General features: G+C 33.6%; 1 protein-coding gene across 1 annotated transcript in view; it reads right to left on the reverse strand.

Moving 5' to 3' along the window:
- Positions 1–14,088, reverse strand: part of LOC149803065 (tubulin polyglutamylase TTLL11-like) — a 37,080-nt gene that overhangs the window by 13,911 nt on the left and 9,081 nt on the right. The window contains exons 4-6 of the mRNA XM_089952636.1: positions 9,225–9,439; positions 3,600–4,232; positions 2,547–2,650 (exon numbers count right to left, since the gene is read on the reverse strand). Of these exons, the coding sequence (XP_089808762.1) occupies positions 2,547–2,650; positions 3,600–4,232; positions 9,225–9,439 (952 nt within the window). The remainder of the gene's footprint in view (positions 1–2,546; positions 2,651–3,599; positions 4,233–9,224; positions 9,440–14,088) is intronic.

Raw genomic sequence — 14,088 nt, forward strand, 5'->3', positions numbered from 1 at the left:
GTTCTTCCTCCACCATTAATACTGGCCGCCATACATAGCCTATCGTGTGTTAAAAAATGGCATTAAACCCCACAACAACAACAACAATGTGATATTTTATATTGTCTTTTTCACTGTGTAGAATAGATATCCTATCAAAACTAATAGAAATGGGAAAAAAAACGATTCAGGTTATGCATCTGCCTCCTATTTTTATCTCTCATCCATTTCTTCTACAAAATGGTAATTCTGTGTTTGTGTACAACTGCATATGAACATGTTTTGCAAATACCATGTATAATGTGCTGGCAGATCTAAGTCTGTGCAGTTTGCAGTTGGACTCATCTTATAATTATATACAATGCTTGCTTATTATTCAAGTCCAACTGCAAACAACACTACCATGATTTGTCATTGCATACTGCATAGGTAGGTTAGGGTCTACATTTGTTTGTTCTACTGATTACTCCTAACAAACTGCAAAGATATCGATCTGCCTATGTAATATGTGACAGCAGGTCAGGGTCTGAGCAGTACGCAGATGGAATCAAATTATAATTTAGTATACATGGTTTGTGTTTATACCTCTCCCTTGATAACTTGCACACAATGGGGTCCAAAAACATAGACTTCACTTTAAATGTGTGCTTGAGATGGACACCCCCAAATAAACTGAGATGCAATCCTGCTGGTCAATCAAGAAAATGGGGGGGGGGGACAGGTATCAGATCTGGTCAATGGCTGAATAGTCATTGCAAATAATTGTGAACAAAAGAGCTTTTTCTAATGAAGCTGTTCACTTTTTTGTAAAAATTACCATTTTTTGCAAGATACCCAACCCATGAAAGATCATAAACAACATTACTCCAACTGATTTCAACATCTACATGAAAACATTGCTTTTTGTTCTTTTTGATTCACAACAAAACAAAATTTCTTTTTTCAAATACTACTGTAATAACATTTATTTTCTGAAATGACCATAAACATCAAGATTCAAATTTTGTATTGTTCTATTAGTAAAATATTTATACCATGATTTCATTGCAACTAATAGTTACTTCTCATCCTTGAGCAAGCCTCCGAGTGCCAACTCAGGAATTTTAAGTTCACAACAAACTCTGGAACTCACTTCTCCATAATGAATCGTATGTGTGAAATAAATATTTTTGTTCATCAAGTACTCATTTTGGTTGGTTACCTTGCTATCTTTGATTACCACTGTGATTGATTAGTGTTATGACTCTATGATCTCAGACTATGTAACAGATAATAAGCACAACTGACAAGTTTGGTATAATCAACAAATAATTTACTTCCCTTGAATTCAAAGGAAATATTAATAAGACAGTATTGTGAATTAAATCCCAAATAATCCTAACTGTCCTATCAGAAGTCCAAAAGTATAGAATGTTCCAAATAAATTCCAGTAATCATGGAGGTGCTGATATAACAATAATCCTGATCTATCACAATGATATAATCCAGAATGTCTCTGAATGAATTCACAATAATCCCCAAATAGTGTTCTAGTCCAAAACATATATGAGCACTTTGTAATTCCAATAAGTAATTTAAATAAATGATTGCTCTCAAATTAGAACTCAAAATAGGAATGAATAACTGTATACCTCATCCTATATATATACATATATATACTAACTTCACTTCACCCAAGGCTCAACAAAATGCCCATGAGTTGGGTCATTTTAAATGAAAAGTTTCATAAAATTGTAATCAAGTTCACTTCCAGAAGAATCTAAGTTCTTGTGAGTTGTCAGGGCATGAGTTATTGAGGCAGTGGATAATACTGAGTGGTTACTCATTATAGTTGTTGTTGTTGTGGGGTTTAATGCCATTTTTCAGCACATGATAGGCTATGTATGGCGGCCAGTATTAATGGTGGAGGAAGAACCCTGGAAAACCCAGGGAAGAACCACCGACCCACGAGAAGCTACTGGCAAGCTTTCTCACATACCCACACTGGCCGAATCCTAGACTCGAACCCAAGCAGACAGTGGTGAGATGGCAGTGATCTGTAACGGAGAGCACTTTAGACCACTCGGGGCCCCCGTCACTCATTATAAAACATCTCAGTAAAGTGCAGTCTCTGCACATAACATAGTTATGTTCATGAATTTTTCAATTTAGTGATGCATGCAGTTTGCTATTCATTATACCTCAGTATCAGATGACCTCACATAAGCTGGAATACACTTTTATGACTTTCCTTAACAACGTTATAGTGGTGGGCTTTTGCATATCCCTTTGTAACATATATACTCACTTATAAGACCAGCTGCAAAATGCAAAGACCCAGATCCAATGTTGCATAATGCACCAGCAGATCTGGATCTCTACAGTTTATTATAAACAATCAGTAGAGCAAACAACATAGACCATGATCTACTGGAGCATGATGTGATATATATGTTGTCTGCATATGGACTGGACTTATAAGTATGTAGAGTATATATTGTCCTCACCAGATAGTCATTATGTCATAATTCTGAATGGTTCCAAATAATGTCAATTATTATTATTATTATTATTATTATTATTATTACCTGTTGTTCTCTCAGGATTGACATGTTCCCATTTCCGCTGCATGTCGATGTACAGGATATCTATTGAGGCATTAGTTACACCCTTCTTATTTAGGTGGCACTTCCTGTGGGCAAAAATCAGTAAGATGACTGTAAAGGCAACCCTGGCAGAAGCTGAACGTAGAAATGACTTAAGCATCCATGTGCATGTCTGCCCACACCTTAGATTATCTTCAATCATGATAAACTGATTACTTTGCTTTTTATTTTATCTCACCTTCTTCAGATTGGGAATATAGCTTCAGTATGTACCTATCTTTATGCATGTGAATAAATGCCTTCATTACTGAAGATATCTGCTGTAGGCTTGACATGCAAGCCATAGACAGCTTTTTGTATTTTTTATATGTGTACCCTTCCTTTTTAACATATAAAATTATAATGAAAGTATGAGATCACTTGACAAAACAATTATTTTTTTAGAATATTTCTTCAGAAAATGATACCACAGCCAAAAGAATATATAAATTCAACAACTTTCTTGCATAATTATATGATTTAATCTAAACATAATTTTGTGTTAATAGTCTGGAAAATAAATTTTTCCAAGCAAAATTCTAAATATAACTGAGAAAGTGTTATGATGCTTAAAAGGGTCAGCATGCCTAGTTTCCAAGCAGACAGCTAAATGAATGTGTAGCTTCTCAATAAGTTACAGTATGTACTCATGTACAAGTCAGATTCAAATGCAAACTGCACAGACTCAGATCTACTGTCACATAATGCACCAGCTAATCAAATCTATGCAATTTGCTTTAAGTAATCAGTAGAAAAAAACAACACAGACCCTGATTTGCTAGTACTCTATGCAATGGCTGAGCAGGGACTGTGTTGTTTGTCATTGGACCTTAAGTATGATCAAGTACTGGTATATTAGGAGCAAACGGTAGAAAAAGCAACATACACCTTGATCTGCTGGCACAGTATGTGTCATCAGATCAGGGTCTATGTTGCCTGTCATTGACCTAACTTTTTAGCGAGTATATAGTTACCCATGCAAGTAACAATGATTACCGTGAAAATGTCCTGAATCCAGTTGGACCAAGACGATGTGTAGACCTGACTCCCAAGCAGCTAATGAAAATATCAGCTACTCTCTCAAAAAGTCTAAGTCTTTCAAATTCTTCATCATAAGGATCTGGGTACAACTCTTTCAAACATGATTTCCTCTTGTGGTTATCATCCTCCTCATTTCCTTCATCATCATTTGAACTCTTGCTACTATCATCATCTGTTTCATCTTTATCTTCATCTACATTTTCATCATCTCTTTCCTTCATGTCCTCATCTTGATCCTTTATATCCATTTCTTCTTCTTTGGGTTCCTCTGCAATTTTCTCAATGTGATTTCCACCTTTTACTTCATATGATTGATCTTCTTTTTCTGCCTTGGTATCAGATCTAATTGTAAGCTGACTAAAAGTGTCCAATCTGTCCAGTTTTTGGTCCTCATTTGACTCATCAGCCCGAATTATGACAATACTACTGCGAGGGTGATTCGTTGGAATGTGAATCATTCCATCATGTCTGAGATATCCCAAATGACGATCCTGCTTCTCAGACTTTCTTTCTTTCTCACCCATTTTCGTTCTCATTGTTAGCAATTTCCTTACCTTCTCTCGTCTATCTCTCTCCTTCCTCCTTCTCCTGAAATAAAAATATATTATGTGACACATGAAACAATAACTACCATGGATTGATCTAGCTGTATAATATTATCTGGAACATGTTTGATGAAATCAACTGCTGTAGTACCTCACTTTGACAAAAGATTTAGGGTACATGACAACTGTATATTTTTTGCTCTTTAATGGACTATGCCACATGGTCATGTGATTGGTCATTCAGAAGCTTACCTTAATACAGATTCAGATGGGACACGGCAGATATTCAATTAAATTTATCAAAACAAATAAAGCCTGCCTACTCTCTAATTGACAGAAATAATGCTTCAATATTTTAATTTTACATTGTTGTATTACCATTGACCAACACTAAGTCCAACAATTCATTTTTTTTTTTATCATTACCTTTCAGAGCTCATGCAATCCTTGTGTGACATCATCCTTGTCTAGAAAAAAGACCTAATAACAAAGCATGATTGACAGGTATTTAATGGCACATCAACATATGGAAGGTTATGCATAGCCTAGGCAATGGGAATAAGTTGCTTTGCTCAGTGAGACACCACAGTGGTTAACCCTGCTTGGTCTTAAAAAAGATTCAAACTGCATAATTATGGTCATATATCTCGTATGTTGACCACTAAGCCACAACAGCTCCCAAAAATTCTTTACAATAAGATTCACAACAGAATGGGACAAATATATGAGGCAAGAGTCCCTTGAAGGGACTGATGCTCTGCTGGCCAAAAAGGAATCCAAGATTAGAATGTGTCTTCGCTTTAACTGCTCTTTAATGAAACCATCTTTGATAATTATAGTTTAAGTTACTCTGGTCCCGCACACACACCCAGCCCCCCACCCTGCTTTTCTTCTTATCTTTCTTCTGGCTGAGATTTGATATCTCAAAGCAATCATTTTATATCCTGACCCATTCTGTCATCTTATTTAAATAATTTCTTTGTCATGAGCTAGTAGAGAACTAAAATAATGCTATCTGCAATACATACTATGTTAAGAATCCAAACTGTTCTTCCTTCTCATGTAGAAACCATAAGATTTTCAGGACTGAGGCCCATCAGTTCTGACTGACATCTATATACAATGCTGTTGAGCATTTCTGTGCACTTAAGGTTTCCATCTCCAATATTGAAGCAAAATGCATACCGAATTCGACCGATTGACCAAAATAAAGTACAGCAATGCTTACCATTTGAAAAAAGGCAATTGTCAACAGCATATTCTGTTTAAAATAATATTAATTTGGGACACAGGGGATACCCTCCCCCCATGTTTTCCTGACTCGAAATATGTCGGCCTATTCTGTGCACAGCTTTGAAAAGATGTAATGTTTATCCATCGGGCTATATAAATGAAATACATTACTTTGGACTGTTTCTGTCAGCAGTTGAGTAATTAGGTCAGGTTTATAGCTAGTTTTACAAAATTAAATGTAACAATGCCAATAAATGGCAAGAGATATTAAGCAAACTAAACCAATCTTGTAAAAAAGTTAGTAAAGTTCAATATTTTATAAACAAATAAGCTATTATGTGGATGAGAAACAACAAAGAATAGGATGCAATGTGTTTACAACGTCTTGTTGATGGGGAAAAATTACTAAAGAATTTAGAAACATACTATACACCAGGGAATTTCTTGTGAATTTATGTTCTAGCGGAAAGTTGACACGTTAGGTAGCAGACGATTTTGTATGTGTGGGACAACTTCTTGCAAAATTAAAAACTTGGATTAAAATGCAGTATTGTTTTAAGATATACATTGCCATCTTTTATATAATGTATTTACCTGAATGATTCTAAAAGATACATAGTAAATCGGATTTTCTGGGTTACTGGTTCAAGAAGGTCATGGAGTGGGTCTTCATGCTGACATTTAGAAATCACATTTTCATATGCATTTTGAGTTGAAATGTGGGATATTTTTGTACACTTTATGAATATCACTTTCCTTAATTAAAGTATGATCCTTCTTTCTTGATACAAGATGGATTTTTAACAAACAAAACACGTGAACCAATGTTTATAGAAATGATGTATCATTGCACAGAATTACCCGACACACAGAATTAGCTGATGTGGTATATATATATATATATATATATATATATATATATATATATATATATATATATATATATATATGCACACACACACACACATATATATAGAAAAACATAGAGAGCATTTTAAAGGTTACTTCACTGCACAAAGTCTTCTTTCAACCTGCTTCTTTTTACTGTGTTGACATTTGTTTACATTGTATTTACATATATATACACTTTGGCTAACTGTAAGATATGTAATACCACTTACTGAGCACAATGGAGTACAAAAGGTAAAATCCAATACTGCTTACAAAGAACCTGGCTCTTCAAGGTAGTGATCCTCATATTGACTGGCCTATTCCTTGCAGTCTTGATGAGCACACATACCATGGAAATATGCACATAAGAACCCAAAATTCATATAAGAAAGTATACATCATTGGCTCAAGTAACACACTGACCTACCAGTATTGGAATGCATATCTATGAGACCATATAATGTTAACCTATGGTACAATCAGAAATTTCAAACATGATTAGATTCAAGGTAACAGTATCTGCATGAAAAGAATTTAACAATAACTGTAACTGCAAGGCAACAGGTATGTAATGTTCAACAGCTGTGCATGGGAGACAACCTATGAATGTGCTAACTTGTCCAATTACAGGTTTCATACAACAATTTGAATTCACTCTATGTCATCATATAAAATATTTCAAAATAAAAATTAAAACAAATCTTTACTGAATTATAAACTGAACACTTTCTCTGTTTCTCTAAATATTTTGGGTTTTGCTCACAGGCAAGTACTTTACAAACTGAGTTTGCCCAAGTTAAATTTCAGCATGTTCTGGTAGTTGGGCTAGTGGATTTGTAAACGCCTGCTATTCCGCTTTATTGTGGCACTGATATTTGACAGGCAATACAGTTAAGGATGTGGATTCTTCCGAAGTGAAATGTAAAAAAAGGCAATTGATGGGGGACAATTTCACGAGGATATACTTTTATTTAAGTCCTGGACAAAACATATTTTTCTCTTTTCCATGTCATATTTCCAGGAAAAATCTGTAAACTGAAAGTGTTCGGTTTATAATTCTGAATGTCCTGCAAATCTGATACCCTGTGATCTTGCCACACTGCATATATCATAACCTTTAGTTAGTGTTTCTATTTACTGCAGTCTTCTATTACATAACTGGCTGCAGTTTCTTTCATCTATGAACTCTTTATTTTACATGATATACTATCAATGTCTGTCATTTTTTCGACCTTGTAGTCAATGTCAAGGTCAGTCTCAAATTTTCTTACGCAGACTGAATAATGTTAATGTTTACTGTTCAAAGCAGGTACAAATAAGTATTTATATTTAAACTTATCAGTTAGAATTTGATTGTAATATTTGTAAATATCCGGGTTTTTTATGTATCCTATCTTTTGGCAGTTTTTTAGTTTGCTGACTAAACAATTCATTAGTCAATGATTGTTTTGATGCTTCTTATGATTTTCATGGTGACTTGAGGTGGTAATTGTTAATAATATAATAATTTGTGAGATTTCTTTAAGAGGTGTGTATGGAAGTAAAAGGCACTCATCGTTAACAAATGATGACGAGCATTTTATTAAAAGTGTTATCAACATACCAAACATTTATCACAAAAAGACTGTCTATATGATCTACTGTTTACCTGATAATTACAGGAGACAGATACATGTTTATTGTTTAGCAGATGATTAAATGGTTAAGAGTAACTGTTCTTGAATCTTGCTCAAAAGTTGGCAAGTTAATATGTTGCGAGTGAAAATAAATCATTCCAAAAAGTTTAGATTTCATCATTGATGAAGTTAAAGAGATTAATCTGCTATTTTATCTAGACTAAAGAAGAAAATTTGATGAAGTTTCCACAAACAAATCTAATGATCATTTTTAAAGAAAAACCTGGAATGAGGCAACCAAACGTTCCAGTCGTTGTGGATTAATGAGTATCTCTGGCAAGAGTTCGACTCAGAAAATGAGCTACTGTGCTGTGGCCACTGCAGAAAATATTACTATACTGCTCAAAGCAAAACAGGATTTTATTTTTACCTAATGTTTGACTTTATTGTGACATTATGTTGTCCTATTTTTAGGAAAGGTCATATTAAACAAAGGCAAGTTCATTTTTCCAGTCAGCTTGCTACGGGCAAGCTAACTTTTATCATTTCTATTAAAGCCCTTTGTATAGTAGTATAAATATATACCATTTCATAAATTTTAAAGCATCAATCTATGCTAAGTGGTGTAGTAAAAAAAAATTGTACTATTTTGTTCGCATGTTTTGAGGGACACACAGAAACACAACAGAATGAGCTGTATCATACTAAAAGCTTGTGTATGTGACTAGAGTTCGACTACATGTACTTCTGTCTAGAGGAAATGCAGTCTGTGCACTGATATTTCATGTTATCCAAAATATGTTAATCAAAGAAATGCAATTATGCTGAACTATGAGAAAACATACATTACTCAAGACGAAAAGAATATTACTGCTCCAAATAGATTACCTGACCTAATTTTCTTGCCCCTTGTGTCTAAAATATTTTTGTAAAAGTTTGTTTCTTTTGAAACTAAATAATGAAGTGAATATAGCAAATCCTTCAAGCTGACTGGGAAGAAAATACTTGCAGTGATTTCTGGATTTGCCATTTTGTTTAGACCCTATTTATGCACATGCTTTAGCAGAAATCCAGTACAGGTATTATTACCAACTGAATGTCACATAAAAACATATCAAATTTATGAACTATTATCATGCCTGTAAAGTACAGGAGAGACTTAGGAATAATTTTCCAGCTTTTGATCTGGCATTAAAATCAACATTTTTATTTGATGTTTAAGTTTTGTTAAATTTTTTAAAGTCATATAACCAGTATCACACTGCAAGCAAAATATTGTATTATAATGGCACTACCTCTTAAGCTCACGCAGCTTTTTCTGTGGGGCAACAAGTAGCAGTGCATCACGCACCAGAGTGACCTTGACCTCTTCATCCTTGGGACTAGGAATGTGCTCCACAACACCAGGAGAAACTTCGTGCTCACTGTCGATGCGCAGACTTGGACCACTGTTTATTTCAAGCAGCATGGGTTGGAGGTTTTGTAACAGAAGTATGTCAAAGCCCAAAATCTGCAGAGAAAGACGAACATCTAAAATTCCATATTCAGATAAATAAAAAATACTGGTACACTGAAACCACCACCGGCGGACCAAAACCTCATTAAATAAAAATAGACTTGAAACTGATTAGGTTTCTGGTCTAGAATGTCTAATTCTGCAATTTTATTTCAAGAAACTTTAATTTAGTAAACTAAAACCCCTCTGCTCTAAATAGTTGTATACTTTTATCATCATAGGTGTCACTATATTCTAAAATGAATCCCATACAATTGAGTACCATAATAGCCTGTAATTATATATATATATATATATATATATATATATATATATATATATATATATATATACACAGTGGAGCCTTGTTAATCCAGACTCCGTTTATCCGGAAACTTCGCTATCCGGACATAATTCAATGGGAACAGAATTCCTAAACATTAATTTGCTCTGTTAATCAAGAAATCTGTGTTCCGGATCCGGAAATCAAAATTGGGGACCAAAGTGTAAAATCACATTAAAACTTGTCTCGATAATCCGGAAATAATCTGTCCAAAAATAAGAAAATTCGAAAAATCGTATGTGAAAATACAATCAGAAGAATAATACATAAAACACAGTAGTGAAGCCCTTGAGAATCTATGGCCACTATCAATAACTAAGTAGTGTGACCATATTGTAACCAGCGATTGTATAAACAATGTCTGTTTTAGCTAGTCGCCGACGGGGGTGTTAATAATTAAATAAACACACTGGGATCAAATTGTCCACGCTTTTTGACATAACATATGGTAAATAAATTAAAAGTGTCATTAAGCCTCTTTGTTGTTTACCAATTGTATGTAACAATCACAGTTTATTATTTGCTGTGCAAATACAGTTGACATTTTTAAGCTGTGGACAGTATAGGGCTTCAAAGAATCCAGGCAAACAAAGGTTACAGACTTCTTCAGGAAATTGACATAACAAATGTATGTACAGTACATACATGTACATGAACATGGTGTGATGTGTTCGATGTGTTAATTGTCTAAACTTCTATTTACTGTATATGTACGTACAAGTACATGTTATAATAATGTGAAATAAACACAAATTAATAGATGTATTCATTAATTTATTTCAACCATTATTGAATATACAGTACATTATATTTAAAGCTAGCATATACGTGTACATATATACGGTGTGATGATATTGTAAAATAAAAAATGTGCATGATTCAATTATCCAGAAAACTCGTTAATCCGGACATATTCGCTGGGAACGAATGTGTCCGGATTAACGAGGCTCCACTGTATATATATATATTTAGTCGGCTCCACTTAAATGCATATTGCTTAATTGCATAGATTGCTTAAGTGCATAGCGAAAGTATGGTCTCATCTTATATTGTAATTATGTATGTGAATTCCGCTTAAATGCATACTCTGTTTTTATGCATAGCTTGGGTCTGGTCCCGAGGCTATGCATATAAGCGGAGTTGACTGTATGTATGTATGTGTGAATATATATATATATATATATATATATATATATATATATATATATATATATATATATATATATATATTGTTTCATTGCATTCAACTTGGCTATTTTCTTCCTTTATTGACTTTGCTTCATGCATATTTAGATTACCCTTGTCATGTGGTCTACTTCAGTAACATTCAGAGAGTGGATGTGTTATGTATATTTAATTTGCATCGTTTGTTAGTTATTTTTTAATTTTTTTTATTTCATTACCTGCTTTTGTAATGTAATATTGTATGTTGTGCTTGACCTTGTCCAAAATTGAGATAATTTCTGCTTGACCCGAATTGATTTGTTAACATTTTATTCTTTAAACAACTAATACATAGCTAAATTATTCTCTATGTGTATGGGTTTAAAATCAGAATTATCATTAATAGAAATAAATAAGTTTATTTGGGTCCGGGTCTAGGTTTTAAAATTTCCTTAGTTTATTTGATATAGTCCAGGTTCTGATTTCTAATAATAACTAATATTTTTATTTTGTAAACATCTGGATCATTTTATAAAGTTATTTTCCATTAGGTAATAGTTTTTTGTAGAAAATGCTAATTGTGACCTGAGGTCAAGTAGAGAACTTGATAATCCTGTAACTGAGAGGATTTTACATCTGTGTTTTAAGTTCTAGCACAATCAATTTGTATCATATGGTGTGTCCAGTATTTTTTGGGGGCAGGTATCTATTTTCTTCAAATTATTGTTAATTGTAAGGGTCATTCATAAACAAGATATTACATAGCTAACTTTTTCCATGACTGTAGATAATATTTTAAGATAATGTCAACATGCTGACATGACCTATTCAGGCATAACTGCTTTTTGTCTTGTCTGTAAGCTATAAATAGGTTGTTTACTTGGATCTGGGTTCATGGTCTAGCCTTAGAATGTTCTAGAAGAGAGCTTGTTTACCAGTCTGAGGGGAAAATTACCCAAATCCTGGTTGTCTGATTGTGTCTTCAGTTTTTATATAAGTTTGAAGCAAACACAATTATTTCATTCCTACTTTAAGTTCAGTTGTGATGAGATATAATTTGAGAGGAATCATTTATTTAAAAATTACTCACTGGAATTAGGAATTGCTTAGCAACATTTCTGGACTAAATCACTTTCTTGTGATTATTGTGAATTCATTCAAGGACATTCTGTATTATATCAGTGTGATAAATCAATACTGTTTGCACGTCAGCTCATCCAAAACTACTGGTACATCAGCACATATAATACTGGAATTCATTTGGAACACTCTATATTTGTGAAACTTTTGGGATTATTTGGGATTTAATCCACATTACTGTACATTCTTCTTAAATTTTCATTTTTTAAGAAAGAGAATTAAACTATTTCTTGAATTTTACTAAACTTGTTGGTTTCATTTTTTCTGTTTCTTAGTTTAAATGCCAAAGAGTTGTACATATCAATTCAATTCAAACAAGTAATATACAACAATTTAAGTATAAAGCCAAGCAAGTGTTTTCATTGCAGATTTAGAATTTACCAGCATATGATCAAGTCATATTATCCTTCCTTTGAAATATTTTTTTTAATGCAAATGAAGGCATAGTTAATCTCATAATTTTTCACTAAACCTCATTCTTCAGATTGGTTTTATCATAATGAATCAATACAATGCAGCTAATTTTAATCACGACCTTGTTATGAGATTATCACAAACAGACTTGCTAACAAATACATTTATGATAATATTCTGGCCATTATAAAAAGACTAGAAACATCATGACTAGTCATGATGTACAAATTTATTTGTTGTGCTTGTTAATAAGTGAAACCTACTGAGCAAGAAGCCTTCTTCATGCAGGTGTCTTACACTAATGTAATATTATATGGGCCAAAATTACAGTGACAGACTTGTGGTCTGCTATTTTAAGGTACAGAAACAGAGATTCGAACTCTGGTCCTTAGGAAGTCATAAATATATCAAGAGGAGGTTACATAGGAGACATCTTATTGGTGGTGAGCTCCAAATCAGAAAATCACAGCACATTAATATTTGTTAATAACTGAATCATACTGTGTTATGCCTGAATAGAAGTCTAAGTTTCCTGCATTCTCCCCTTCCTAGTCATTAAGTAAGAGACCCACTCAACCTGGTGTGAGTCCCTGATGTAATATACTAATGTAATATTATCTAGACAGAGCTTGTCCAATAAACTATCGATCAAGTCAAAGCCTGTGTTATAATAGTAACTCACTGTCAGAAGCAACACATTAGTAACAGTATGACAAAGTAAAAGTTCAAATTGAATACACTGAAACTTCTCTTGGCATACATCTCCTTATAAAGGAAATCTGCTCGTAATGGCACACCATTTTTTAAAATAATATGTATATTTTTAACCTCTATATAATAGACAACAGCCCATAATGGACATTTTATAGTCATTTTTTAAATCTGTTTTTTTGTACGGTAGTCATATTTCACATGGCATGTTTCATCATCATATTTGTATACAATCTATAATTTTCTGTTTTGCATGTGTGTGTGTTTTGGATTTTTAACATAGCTTTATCAATTTTTCAGTCATATCACTATGATGTCTGCAGTGTGGAAGTTTATATTGATGTCTAGCACTGGGGCATCATGCTGCAGACATGTAGCATCATGTTCCATCCTAGTCATATTATCCTGACACCTGGCTGACCAGTCCAAAAACAAACCTCTTAATGCTAAGCACCAAGCAAGGCAGCTGCAAGTACCATTTTTGAAAGTCTTTGGTACGACTTGGCCCTGGTTCGAATCCATGACCTCCCGCATCCAAGGCAGACATTCTTCCAAATTCTATATGTGGCATGACATCTAAATGTGAATATTAAGTGTAAAGATTTTGAAAATCTGACATTCTGTAATTACCATATATAAGTGCTTATAAGTTAAGTCCAACTGCAAACTGCATAGACTCAGATCTGCCATCATGTAATGTGCTGGCAGATCTAAGTCTATGTGCTTTGTTAGCAGTAATCAGAAAAACAAGATAGAATTGATCTGCCAGCCCATTTCACAAAGATCAGGGTCCATGTTGTTTTCAGTTGGACTTAACTTATAACACGCAGGCCAGGGTCAGCGTGTTGAGCAAGCATATTATATAATGGATCATCATAGCTTCGTAATTATT

This window comes from Sinohyriopsis cumingii, chromosome 3 (genome assembly GCF_028554795.1).
Source record: "Sinohyriopsis cumingii isolate HCF-2022 chromosome 3, ASM2855479v2, whole genome shotgun sequence".
NCBI classification, from domain to species: domain Eukaryota; kingdom Metazoa; phylum Mollusca; class Bivalvia; order Unionida; family Unionidae; genus Sinohyriopsis; species Sinohyriopsis cumingii.